The following is a 14,321-nucleotide window of genomic DNA, read 5'->3' on the forward strand; positions in this document are numbered from 1 at the left end:
CAAAGATCAGATGGTTGTAGATGTATGGCATTATTTCTGAGGCCCCTGTTCTATTCACTTGGTCTATATGTCCGTTTTGGTACCAGTGCCATCCTGTTTTGGTAGCCTTGTAGCATAGTTTGAAGTCAGGTAGCATGATATCTTCAGCTTTGTTCTTTTCGCTTAGGATTCTCTTGGCTATATGGGCTCTTTTTTGGTTCCATGTGAAATTTAAAGTAGTTTTTTCTAATTCATGAAGAAAGTCAATGGTAGCTTGATAGGGATAGCATTAAATCTATAAATTACTTTGGGCAGTATGGCCATTTTCATGATATTGATTCTTCCTATCCATGAACATGGAATGTTTTTCCATTTGTTCATGTCCTCTCTTATTTCCTTGAGTAGTGGTTTGTAGTTCTCCTTGAAGAGGTCATTCACATCCCTTGTAAGTTGTGTTCCTAGGTATTTTATTTTTTTGGAGCAATTATGAATGGGAGTTCACTCATGATTTGGCTCTCTGTTTGTCTATTATCAGTGTATAGAAATGCTTGTGATTTTTGCACATTGATTTTGTATACTGAGATTTTGCTGAAGTTGCTTATTAGCTTGAGGAGATTTTGGGCTGAGATGATGGGGTCTTCTAAATATACAACCATGTCTTCTGCAAACAGAAACAATTTGATTCCTCTTTTTCTATTTGAATACCCTTTATTTCTTTCGCTGGCCTGATTGCCCTGGCCGGAACTTCCAATACTATGTTGAATAGGAGTAGTGAGAGAGGGACATCCTTGTCTTGTGTTGGTTTTCAAAGGGAATGCTTCCAGCTTTTGCCCATTCAGTATGATATTGGCTGTGGGTTTGTCCTAAATAGCTCTTATTATTTTGAGATACTTCCATCAATACCTAGTTTATTGAGAGTTTTTAGCATGAAGGGGTGTTGAATTTTGTCGAAGGCCTTTTTGGCATCTATTGACATAATTATGTGGATATTCCATTTGACAGACAATAATTTTGTTTTTAGGCTTTTCTGCACTTACATTACCATATAGTCCCTGATAAACAAGATCATCTCTGAAAATTCTACCTTTTGTTCTGCTTGTTATCACAGTAGACGTTCTCTCTAGTCTTTGGAATGTACCCAGCTATTATTTAATGATACCAGCAGAAGAATAAAACATCGTTTGCCATTTACACTTTTACATTTCTGGCGGTAAAATGCAGAAGCTACAGCGCTCATAAAATCACAGGGTCACGTTTGGTTTTCTTCTATCTTTACTAAAGTTACTTTGAATCCTTTTACCTCTTTTCCATCCTCCCGCCTCCCTTCCATCATTAAATAAGTGTAAGTGGGTTATAACTTTGTGAATGTAAAGTGTTTTGTTTTAGTAATATCACTTAATAACACTTTATGCCCTACAATCAATTTCCTGCTTTTATATCCTCTTCTTAATGTTGTCAGAGCTAAGGAAGTAATTATTTTAATCCTCTGACTCACTGTTGTTATTGCCTTTTGGAGGCTTTTGTATCCCGAGCAGCTAGCACTGTCCTTATGGAGTAGGCACTTAAAAACAATTGCTTAATGTTTTTGATTCAAGGACTTTTGCTGCTTTAGGAAATGGGGCTCCTTCAACTCCTGCTTCCATTTAGGATGGCTTGGAATGGTAGAGATGGCCTTAAGTACAACTTGGATTTTATTTCCTTTTTTTTTTCTTCAAAAAAACCCAAAAACTTTTACTCTTGGTTTGGGTGTATATGCAAAGGTTTGTTACATAAGTAAACATGTGTCACAGGGGGTTATTGTACATATTATTTCATCACTCAGGTGATGCCCAGTACCCAATAGTTATCTTTTTTTCTCCTCTCCTTCTCCCAACTTCTTCCGTCATGTAGACTCCGGCATCTGGTCTTTTTTTGAAAAAAAAGACTCTGCTCTGTTGCCCAGGCTGGAGTGCAGTGGCGTGATCTCAGCTCACTGCAACCTCCGTCTCTTGGGTTCAAGTTATTCTTGTGCCTCAGCCTCCCGAGTAGCTGGGATTACAGGGATGCACCACCACCTCCAGATAATTTTTTTGTATTTTTAATAGAGAGGGGGTTTTGCTGTGTTTGCCAGGCTGGTCTCAAACTCCTGGCCTCAAGTGATCTCTCTGCCTCAACGTCCCAAAGCGGTGAGATTACAGGCACGAGCCACCACACCCAGCTGTTGTTTCCTTCTTTGCATTCATCAGTTCTTATTGTTTAGCTCCCGCTTCTAAGTGAGAACATGCAGTATTTGGTTTTCTGTTCCTACGTAAGTTTACTAAGGTTAATAGCCTCCAGTCAGATTTTCTTTAAAAAAAAGCTTTAACTTTTCTATTGTAATTCGTTCTTAATTCAGGTTTTCCTACGGATGCATGATTAAAAAGCATGTTATGAATATTTCTTCAGTCTTGACCATTTTTAAATTGTGCAACATACTAAATGACGTCAGATGCTTAGACTCCATGATCTAGCAGGATCAGGAGACAAATCACTGCAAATCTATCCCTAGATGTGTGAACGAGGTTAAAGCTTATGTCTTGCTGGCAGGGAAATCACAGCACTTTTGTATGCATAATTTACTCACTTTCTAGAAACACCAAGTCTGAGTAATAGTTCTCCCATCTGTTTATCCTTACCAGGTTGTCAGTGATCTTGAGCAAGGTCCATCAGGGCTAGGTGACTCTTTTAGGAAAAGATACAGAGAGTAAGAAAGTAAGAGGAATTGGATAACATTGAAAGGAAAAAAAAAGAAAAGAAAGTAAGAGGAAAAGGAGTGAATGATTGGATAGAGTGCCATCCTTGGTGACCAAAAAAACTGATTCTTCGCAGAAGCCCCACCCACCCTTATGCACTTCGTGAAGCAGGGAGTCAGGCATCTAGCGAGGGTCTTATGTGTTTAAGGCGATCTTGATGACCTTTTTAACTTCAACACTGGTTTGCAGTTAACCTCATCTTACTGACCTTCTTCCTCAGTGTATGATAATCATCATCCTGATTCCTCTCTCTAAGTCTGTTTTCATTCTACTAAGTTGTTTATGAGACCCTAAATCCAAGGCCGTCTTTTAAAAATTTTTGATGATGGGCCTGCCAGGGAATCGTTGATGTCTGCAGATTCCTTATGTGCTATTATCATAGTGCTGGATTCAGTTCACATGGTTCATGGTGCTTGTTGTATTATCTCATTTATAAGCAAACATTTCAAGGATGAATGGAAGTATGTAACCTTCCTCCCTCCAAGTAGATAAGTAGACTAATTTTTTTAAATGAGATAGAGTCTCGCTCTATGACCAGGCTGGAGTGTAGTGGCATGATCCTGGCTCACCACAACCTCTGCTTCCCGGGTTCAAGCAATTCTCATGCCTCAGCCTCCCAAGTAGCTGCAATTACAGGTACACGCCACCATGCCTGCATAATTTTTGTATTTTTAGTAGAGACGGAATTTTACCATGATGGCCAGGCTGGTCTCGAACTCCTGACCTCAGGTGATCCACTCACTTCGGCCTTCCAAAGTGCTAAGATTACAGGCATGAGCTACCACACCTGGCTGAAATATTTTTATATTCAGTAGAACTTGTAGAATCCAAGATGATATGTTTTTATGTTTATTATTGGACTACATGCATGAGTGGAATGGAAGCCAATTTCCTCCCTTTCCAGTAATCAACTTCTATTATTTATTTGTCTGCTAAAATCATTCCAATAATATATAAGGAAGGAAAATGTAGCCACGTTATCCACAAAAACTAGAATACACCTGTACTGTGTCACTTTATTATTTTGGTAAACTACATGACATTTCCCTCATGATTTCTGCAGTTAAGCAGAACAGTGTGTAGGGATCTGTTTTTCTTTCACCAAATAGTGAATTGGGTGCCTCTAGATTCCCAACTTTCCTAAACAATGAGATCCTCTTGTAAATATATGGCTCTAGCTTTCTGGCTACATCTGCTTTTCTTCATAGTTTAAATCCCATTTAATATGAAGCCAAGCCAAGCCCCTAGAGAATTTCACCAAAGCAAAAGGGAAGGAAAAAAAAGAAAAGCAAAAGGGAAGGCTTGAAAAGTCCTAGAAATTATAAATTGGATGAGTACCAAATTGTCAGTTTTCAATTACGACTGCTGCTTAAGATCACAATTGGAATATTAGATATTGAATGTAGATATTGAACACTGCTTCTTTGAATCTTTGTCCTGTTTACAGATAAATAGTCCCAAAGAGCAAAGAATGAAATTTATCAAATGGTATATATTACATTTACTGTAATATGAAGGTCCTGTATATTACTGGGATCTGAAAAATGTAGAATTGGAACAAATTTAAGACTTACAAGCACAAACTCTTCCCCATGCTTTTCCTTCCTTCTCATTATTTTTTTTTTCAAATCATGGATTATTTTTTTCTGTGTTTAACAGAAAGTAAGTTGTTTACGTAGCAAGGATTTTTATATTCAGTATGGAGAATTACATGTTAATGTGTAGAAAAAAATCAGGCTGAGGCCAGGCATGGTGACTCATACCTGTAAACCTAGCACTTTGGGAGGCCGAGGCCGGTGGACAGCTGAGGTCAGGAATTTGAGACCAGCCTGGCCAACATGGTAAAACCCTATGTCTACTAAAATACAAAAATTGGTGGGGCATGGTGGTGGATGCCTGTAATCCCAGCTACTAGAGAGGCTGAGGCAGGAGAATTGCTTGAACCCAAGAAGTGAAGGTTGCAGTGAGCCGAGATTATACCATTGCACTCCAGCCTGGGCAACAGAGCAAAAACTCCATCTGAAAGAAAAAAAAAAGAAGAAGAAGAAGAAAACTAAAAATCAGTCTGGGCACAGTGGCTCATGCCTGTAATCCTGGCTACTTGGGAGGCAGAGGCAGGACAATCGCTCGAACCTGGGAGGCGAAAGTTGCAGTGAGCCAAGATCACATCACTCTGGGTGACAGAGCAGGACTCGGTCTCAAAAAAGAAAGGAAAGTGTAGAAAAATATCTGCTTTTCTCTGGAATATAAACTCTATGTCATTTTAGCTGTTGTTAATTCTTGAGCCTCTACTAACATAATTTTGACACTATAAAAATGATCTTTGACTTTCATAATCTAGTTACTCCCCAAACCTTGTGTCTCAATGCCCTGCTTTCTGTCTGGCTTTCAGCCAACTTCTCAAGTTTGAATATTTTCCAGTGGTGCACTCACTAAACTTTCGTTGGATATCTGGTGATGATTTCTTATGTCTTTCATAGGTGAAAAGGTAATGCAACTGCTTAGAGAAGGGCAATGTGTTCCTTAAAGAAAGTTAGGCTGGGTGTGGTGGCTTACGCCTATAATCCCAGCACTTTGAGAGGCTGAGGTGGGCAGATCACGAGATCAGGAGTTCGAGACCAGCCTGGCCAGTATGGTGACACCCCGTCTCTACTAAAAACACAAAAAATTAGCCAGGCATGGTGACGCGCACCTTTAGTCTCAGCTACTTTGGAGGCTGAGGCAGGAGAAGTGTTTGAACTCAGCTGGCAGAGGTTGCAGTAAGCCAAGATCATGCAGCTGTACTCAAGCCTGAGTGACAGAGCGAGACTCTGTGTCAAAAAAGAAAAAAGTAAAAGAAAAAGGAAAAAAGAAAGAAGAATTATAATTTGAGAATAAGTGGTAAATTTTAAAAAAGAAAAAAAAGGCAGAAAAGAGAGGAAATGAGTTCTGCATAGGAACTTAAATGGGCAAAGCTTGAAGTCAATCTTTAGAAATCTAAAATGAAGAATTTTTACAATACTACATATCAGATGCCATGCCACATCTCTTACATAAATTATCTCATTTTTTCTTTGCGTGGAATGTTGTAAAAAATTGAATGAGTTGTTCAAATACTCAGTAAATGTGGCAGAGCTAGGCTTGAAACTGAAGATATCCGAGTTGTGCTTTTCATTGCCTGACAGAATTTCTAAAAGTAGGCCAGGCTCGGTGGCTCACACCTGTAATTCCAGCACTTTGGGCGGCCGAGGCGAGTGGATCACCTGAGGTCAGGAGGTCGAGACCAGCTTGCTCAACATTGTGAATCCCTGTCTGTACCAAGAATACAAAAATTAACCAGGCATGGTGGTACATACCTGTAATCCCAGCTACTCAGGGGACTGAGGCAGGAGAATCGCTTGAACTCAGGAGGCGGAGGTTGCAGTGAGCCAAGATGGAACCACTACACTGCAGCCTGGGCAACAGAGTGAGGCTCCTTCTTCTCAAAAAAAAAAAAAAAAAAAAAATTTCTAAACGTTTTTCAGCATAAGGACTGTCAGTAAAGTTCCAACTTAATTGTTTTGTTCTTGTGTGAAATGATGCCTCTTTTAGCAGGCTTTGGTATTGGTGAGCATGAAGAGATGAGCAGATGAAGGTGTCATATTTCAATCACAATGTTATGCTCAGTAGCTGGGATGGAATATGATACTTAGTAGGTGCTCAGTTTGTCAAACAAATACATGGATGTCATGTGTGGTTTATTGACGCCATAATATGACTGTCTACCTGCACTCCTTTAGCTGTTGAAGCTGAGATTATATATATTAAAACTAAAACTTTACTCAACACCAAGCAAATGTATGAAACTCAATGTTTATATTATTAAACTTTTAATGAGAGACAGACAAAGGCAAAATATTAACTTATTGGCAGCAATGCAAGTGATGCTTACAGTTGTCACTTTTGTATGCTGAGAGGAGAACTGGACTCCACCTGTGCCAGCCACACAGCTGGGCAGATAAACACACGGCAACCTTTGTTTCAGGGAGGGTGGCTGCTCCTGAGACACTCAGATCCAAATCCATCCTTGAAAACGGAAGTGGGACATTATAATATCCTGTAAAATTGAATTCTCCTAGGCCAAATGGCAGCATATCATCAACAGATGATGGTAACGGTAAGAAACAACAGTGGTTGTGAAATAATAAAGGTATAATTTATTGAGTACTTACAATGTATTTGGCATTATGCTGAACACTCATAGTGGACTGTCTCATCTGGTCCTCATGTTACCTGATTTCATCATGTTTGAGGTCACCTATTCTTTTTTTAAAAAATTTTTTTTTTTTTTTTTAAAGATGAGGTTTCACCATGTTGGTCAGGCTGGTCTTGAACTCCTGACCTCAGGTGATCTGCCCACCTTGGCCTCCAAAGTGCTTGGATTACAGGTGTGAGCCACCACTCCCGGCCAAGGTCACCTATTCTACTGGGGAGAGAATGTGATGAGGAAGGACTATTTAAAGTTAATCTTTGTCTTTGATCTTAGATAGTATGTTTGCCCTGTAGGTTATAGGTGGTATAGAGGTGGGGAGGTATAGGATGGAGACTGGCTGTAAATTAAACACTGGGTCAGTAATTAAAGCTGTTGGAGATATATAATTAGGTCAGCAGTCAAATTTCTGCTTGATTTAATAATACTCTTAAAGTACTTTGAAGTCTGTTATAGTTTTTTTTTTTTTTTTTTTTTTTTTTTGGATTTAGAATGCTTTTCTGGAATTATTTATACAGAGCCAATATTTTATGTAATTCACTGTACCAAGAGAAAACAGTAGGTGTTAACAAATGTATACAGAGCTATATATTTGCAGGTCATAATTTTAAGATACTGTTGCCAAAGCCAACTTGAGGATTTGAAAAAATCACCATAAACTCAGAAGGTTGCCAGAAATAAATAACTTACCTACAAAATTTTATTATAGCATTATTGAGTATAGTGATATAGTAAATTTATGTAAAAGTTTGACCCTCCACAAGAGAGCCGCATTTGTAGCTAGCATATCAAAGTGTGATTGGCTTAGTTTTTGGTCTGGGTTGCATTAGGTGAGCGTCTTCTGAATCCAAGAATGGTTTGTTTATTTATGATTTATTTTATATTTTATTTTTTGAGACAGAGTCTCCCCATGTTGCCCAAGCTGGTCTTGAATGTCAGGCCTCAAGTGATCCTCCCATCTCAGCCTCCCAAAGTGCAGGGATTACATGCATGAGCATTCATTGATGACTGATTGGTTGATTGAGACAGGATCTCACTCTATTGCCCAGGCTGGAGTGCAGTGGTGTGATCACGGCTCACTGTGGCCTCAATCTTCTGGGATCAAGAGATCCTCCTACCTCAGACTCCTGAGTAGCTGGGACTATAGGCATGTACCAACATTTCTGGTTAATGTTTTAATTTCATTTTATTTTTAGAGATAGAATATGTTGCCCAGACTGGTCTTGAACTCCTGGCCTCATGCTATCCTTCTACCTTGACCTCCCAGTGTGCTGGCATTACAGGTGTGAGCCACCACACCTGTCCAGATTATTTATTAAAAGCATGTAGAAATACCACTGAATTAACTGTATTTGTCTTTGAGGCCAACATTATTCATTTGGCCAATACTCATGAATATGAGTGTGGAATACTCATATGAATTATTATTATTATTATTCGAGATGGAGTTTTGCTCTTGTTGCCCAGGCTGGAGTGAAATGGCGTGAGCTCGGCTCACTGCAACCTCCGCCTCCCTGGCTCAAGCGATTCTCCTGCCTCCGCCTCCTGAGTAGCTGGGACTACAGTTGCGTGCCACCACACCCAGATAATTTTTGCATTTTTAGTAGAGACGGGGTTTCACCATGTTGACCAGGATGTTCTCGATCTCCTGACCTCGTGATCCGCCTGCCTCGGCCTCCCAAAGTGCTGGGATTACAGGCGTAATCTGCACCCAGCCTCATATGAATTATTAGATTAAATGTTGGCACTAGTGCTCTCATAGTAGGGACCCGCATTGTGAGATTTGATATTTACATGACCAGAAGAATTGTTCATTAACATATGTGGAAAATAAATATAGTTACAACCCTAGATTGCATTTGTTGATGTTGACCTAGAGAGGATGTGATGCCGTTTAAAATAGCAAAAGAGACTGTTGGACCAGTTAGCATGATTGATAAAGGCATTAATATGATTCTTGATGGGTTATTATTATCTAGATTATTTTCCTAGTGGTTTATAACATTGTGAATTTTACAGTCCAAAAAAAAATTGCCAAGACTTAACTTTTTGTTTAGCTTATGTTTTTACCATGTTTTCCTAAAACACTGGGCAAGCAAAGTACCTGGGATGTAGTCACCCTAACTCAATACGTGGTAGTTGAACACATGGATGGATAATCAAACAACAAAAACGTCGTGAAGGTATAATTTCAGGATAAAGGAAAGCCTTTAAGTGGAATATATTTAGTTTTAGCAAAAACTAAATCCATTGTCTTTAATGTTTCAATTTCCTCATGCCCCAGCAAACCCTTCATGACCTACCATGAGCTCACAGATTGGTTTCGGGGGAACTGCTGCACAGACTGGCGGTTAACTAGTTCAAAGGTAGCTCTCCTCTGCACACACTCCTCATCCCTCTGGCTGTTCTCTCTGGATGATTCACTTCCAGCTATTTCTTGAGCACCCACTCTGAGCCAAAAAAATAGCCTCACCAACATGGTGAAACCCCATCTCTACTAAAAATAGAAAAGTTAGCCGGGTGTGGTAGCGCATGCCTGCAATCCCAGCTACTCAGGAGGCTGAGGCAGGAGAATCTCTTGAACCCAGGAGGTGGAGGTTGCAGTAAGCTGAGATTGCACAACTGCACTCTAGCCTGGGCGACAGAGCAAGACTCCATCTCAAAAATAATAAATAAATAAAAATAAAAAATAAAAAAAAAGAAAAACAAATAGCAATCTAGGATTCAAGAATGACAGAATTAAGACACAATCTGTGCCCTCAAGCAGAGTGATTTAGTTTGGGGAGAGATACGCTCCCTCCTCCCCCCATAAAAACATTATGCTAAAATACAGTAAGTATCAAGAAAAATTACCTATCACCAGGCACGTGGATGACTGAAGGAAAGTAAACTCTATGACGGGAGTGAGGGTTGGAGAGGATGACATTTTACCATAACTTTATTTTCTAACCCCCTGCAACCTATGATTTGTATGGCTTTGTAAGCATGCAGCCCATATTACTTTGGCCTCAGAAACTGTAGCTATGTGATGTTGAGCAAGTTACTCAATCACCTTGAGTCTTATTCTTCATTATAAAATGAAGATTTCTTTTGGATTTCTTCCAGTCATTTGCCAAAATTATGAACACAGAGAGAAAGAGGAGAGGCACCTGATATATGTTCTCCAGGCCTTTTGGAAAACATGGAGTTGGCTGGGCTCAGTGGCTCATGCCTGTAACCCCAGCACTTTGGGAGGCTGAGGTGGGCGGATCACTTGAGGCCAGGAATTCAAGACCAGCCTGGCTAATGTGGCAAAACTCCATCTCTATTAAAAACACAAAAATTAGCTGGGCATGATGGTGCACATCTGTAATCCCAGCTATGTGGGAGACTGAGATGGGAGGATCGCTTGAGCCTGGGAGGCAGAGGTTGCAGTGAGCCAAGATCATGCCACTGCACTCCGGCTTGGGTGACAGAGTGAGGCCCCATATCAAAAAAGAAAAGAAAACATGGAGTTGTTCTTTGGCTGCCTACATGTGAATCTATAAGAAAGGTGGAAAAATAAAATGAAGCTGGTAGCAGTATCTACCTACAGAGCGATTGTGGGAACAATATTATAATAACACTTGTGAAGGCTTAATACAGTGGTATATAGTAAGTGAATTCTATTATTATTACGGCTAAACTTGAGCGGAATGGGATCGAGGTGGCACTCTTTTTTTGTTTTGAGTTTTTGTTGTTGTTTGTTTGTTTGTTTTTTGAGACAGTCTCACTCTGTCGCTTAGGCTGGAGTTCAGTGGTGCGATCTCGGGCTCACTGCAACCTCTGCCTCCTGGGTTCAAGCAGTTCTTGTGCCTCAGCCTCTCGAGTAGCTGAGATTACAGGCATGTGCTACCACATCTGGCTAATTTTAGTATTTTTAGTAGAGACAGGGTTTTACCGTGTTGGCCAGGCTGGTCTCAAACTTCTGACCTCAGGTGAGCCACCTGCCTTGGCTTCCCAAAGTGCTGGGATTACAGGTGTGAGCCACCGAGCCCGGCCCTAGAGATGTCACTCCTAACGTCTGATGGTAGGGGAGGTTGTGAGAGTGGAGACACAAGGACTATGACAACCCAAATGAAAAATGGCCAAGGATCTAGATAGGGTCTTTCTCCAAAGAATGAATATAAGTGGATAATAAGCATACGAAAACATGGTCAACATCGTTAGCCATCCAAGAACTGCACATCAAAACCACAATAAGATACCACTTCACACCCTCTAGGGTAAGGTGTAGTAATAATAATAAAAAGACCGACAGTGGCAAGTATTGGTTGGGATTTGGAGAACCTGGAACCTCTTTCCTGGTGGTAGGATTATAAACTGGAGCAACCACTTTGGGGAACAGTCTGTCAGGTTCTCAAATGCCCAAATATTAGAGTGACCATGTGATCCTGCCATTTGCACTCCAAGCTATATGCTGAAGAGAAATGAAAATGTAGGTCTACACAAAAACTTGTCCAAGCTACTCACGAGGCTGAGGCAGGAGAATCACTTGGACCCGGGAGGCGGAGGTTACAGTGAGCCAAGATTGCACCACTGCACTACAGCCTGGGTGACAGAGTGAGACTCCATCTCAAAAAACAAACAAACAAGCAAACAAATTGAGATGTGTTGCTATGGGACAATCTCTCTGCTGCGCTTTGGGGACATGGGAATAAGTGAAGCCATGATCACTGCCCCAAAGAGCTTAGAGTTTAGAGGGAAAGACAGAGAAGGGGGCAGACAATGAGGGTACAGTGTTATTGGTGCTTTGCTGGAAGCAACACAGGAGTCAGGAGAACACTAGGAAGAATAGAACCCAGATTGGGAGCAAGGTCAGGCAAAGCTCCCCAGAGGATTTGGTTAGCAGATTCTTAAAGTGCATGCCACGTGGAAAGAACTCGGGACTGTGGGTGGATAGATGGCAGCTCATGAGGCATCTATGGAGCAGAAGTCTTTCTTGAGAGTGTTATCCCTGTTGCCTGGAGTACTTTGGCTGTAGCACTCAGTGGCCAGGATGTCAGGTAGTCCTCATTGGCTGTCTTTTTTCTCCTCAGTGTCCAACAAGCACCCATTTGTGGACAGCAATCTTCTCTACCAGTTCAGAATGAACTTCCGGCGGAGGCGAAGACTGATGGAGCTGCTCAGTGAAAAATCCCCCTCCTCCCAGGAAACTCATGACAGCCCCTTCTGCCTGAGGAAGCAGAGCCATGACAATCGGAAATCTACCAGCTTTATGTCAGGTATGCCATCCCAGGGTTTATTGGAGCTCATGTGTTTGTCTTTTGAGAAATAATAGAGCCACGACTCACCTTTGTGAAATTCTGTCTCTATCACAGAGTAGAATTTTTACTTATTCATAACCAAGAAGTATGAAAAAAATTCCAGAACCCTAAGTTTTTCTTGGGCCACCAACGTAGATGCCAGGATTTAGAAAACTGTGTACATGAATTATTGAAGACCTCTCAGGCTCTCACTCATACCTTATTTACTTTTCATTTACAAACCATTCTTGTCTGGCACGGTGGCATACACCTGTAATCTCAGCTATCTGGGAGGCTGAGGCAGGAGGATCACTTGAGGTCAGGAGTTTGAGACTAGGCTGGGCCATATAGCAAGACTTCATAAGTCCAAAAAATTTAAAAATAAATAAATATAATACAAATGTTTTTTACGTATCATTTGATTATTCAGTTTTGTAAATCACAACTTTGAAAAGCTATCTATTTTAAAGATGAATGAGAAGATTACTTCTGTGGTCATTGACACCAATAACAACGAAAAAGTGACTGGTTATCTACCCGTTATCGAGGTGACAGAGAACAAAGAAGAGCAATGAAAAGCTGATACAAGTCTCACAAAGCCTAGCAGCCGGTGGTGTTACAGTTTAAGCAGACAGTCTCAGCTGTGCAGTTAGCCCTGAGGGAAACGATGGCGATTGGATGTAAGGGTGATCTGGCTGTGACAACTGTCACTTCATTGATCGTCAGGAGATCTGGCTGGCTGGGAGGGAAAGAAAAGGAAAAGGAAAAGAAAAATGTAATTAATTAATTAACTTATTTTTTTATTGAGATGGAATTTCTCTCTTGTTGCCCAGGCTGGAGTGCAATGGTACGATCTCGGCTCTCGGCAAACTCCGCCTCCCGGGTACAAGCGATTCTCCTGCCTCAGCCACCTGGTTAGCTGGGATTACAGGCATCTGCCACCACGCCCAGCTAATCTTATATTTTTAGTAGAGATGGGGTTTCTTCGTATTAGTCAGGCTGGTCTTGAACTCTCGACCTCAGGCGATCTGCCTGCCTCAGCCTCCCAAAGCGCTGAGATTATAGGCGTGATCCACCGCGCCTGGCCACCACTATATGTATTGAGGATGAGTGTGGTGGCTCATGCCTATAATCCCAGCACTTTGGAAGGCCAAGGCAGGAGGATCACCTGAGGTCAAGAGTTTGAGACCAACCTTCCCAACAAGGTGAAACCTTGTCTTTACTAAAAATACAAAAATTAGCCAGATGTGGTGGCAGGTGCCTGTAATCTCAGCTACTCAGGAGGCTGAGGCAGGAGAATCAGTTGAACCCAGAAGGCAGAGGTTACAGTGAGCCAAGATCTCGCCACTGCACTCCAGCCTGGGTGACAGAGCGAGACTGTGTCTCAAAACAAAACAAAATAAAACAAAACAACTACATGTATTGAGACATTTCTGTGCCCCAGGCCCTGAGCCAAGCTTGGTTATATGAATTTTCTCATTTAATTCTTACTGTAACCCTAAGAGAAAGGACCTTTCTTCTATTTACAGGTGAAGAGACTAAGGCACAGAGCAATTGAGTGGCTTATGCAAAGTTAGGAAGTGATGGGCAGGGCTCAGTCTACCAGCTGTAACTAACACCAGTTTAGTTCCTACTAGTTTTGTTTTACGCCAATGCTTCTAATATGCTGCCACCTCCCTGACCCCACACAACCTAGGTTCCTCAGACACACCAGCTGGAGGAGAGAAAGAAGCATGAGCTTCTGTGGAAAAAGGAAGGCTACTGCCGGGCGCGGTGGCTCAAGCCTGTAATCCCAGCACTTTGGGAGGCCGAGGCGGGTGGATCACGAGGTCAAGAGATCGAGACCATCCTGGTCAACATGGCGAAACCCCGTCTCTACTAAAAATACAAAACATTAGCTGGGCATGGTGGCGCATGCCTGTAATCCCAGCTACTCAGGAGGTTGAGGCAGGAGAATTGCCTGAACCCAGGAGGCGGAGGTTGCGGTGACCAGAGATCGCGCTATTGCACTCCAGCCTGGGTAACGAGTGAAACTCCATCTCAAAAAAAAAAAAAAAAAAAGAAAGGCTGGCTGAGGGT

The 14,321-nt window shown here is 41.4% G+C and overlaps 1 protein-coding gene across 2 annotated transcripts in view; it reads left to right on the forward strand.

The window, feature by feature from the left end:
- Window positions 1–14,321, forward strand: part of DEPTOR (DEP domain containing MTOR interacting protein) — a 186,819-nt gene that overhangs the window by 113,229 nt on the left and 59,269 nt on the right. For both annotated transcript variants that reach the window (XM_032252670.1, XM_032252673.1), the window contains exon 5: window positions 12,036–12,221. In XM_032252670.1, coding sequence (XP_032108561.1) covers window positions 12,036–12,221 — 186 coding nt within the window. The remainder of the gene's footprint in view (window positions 1–12,035; window positions 12,222–14,321) is intronic.

This window comes from Sapajus apella, unplaced genomic scaffold (assembly GCF_009761245.1).
Source record: "Sapajus apella isolate SASKATOON/1434 unplaced genomic scaffold, GSC_monkey_1.0 scaffold3, whole genome shotgun sequence".
Lineage (NCBI taxonomy): Eukaryota > Metazoa > Chordata > Mammalia > Primates > Cebidae > Sapajus > Sapajus apella.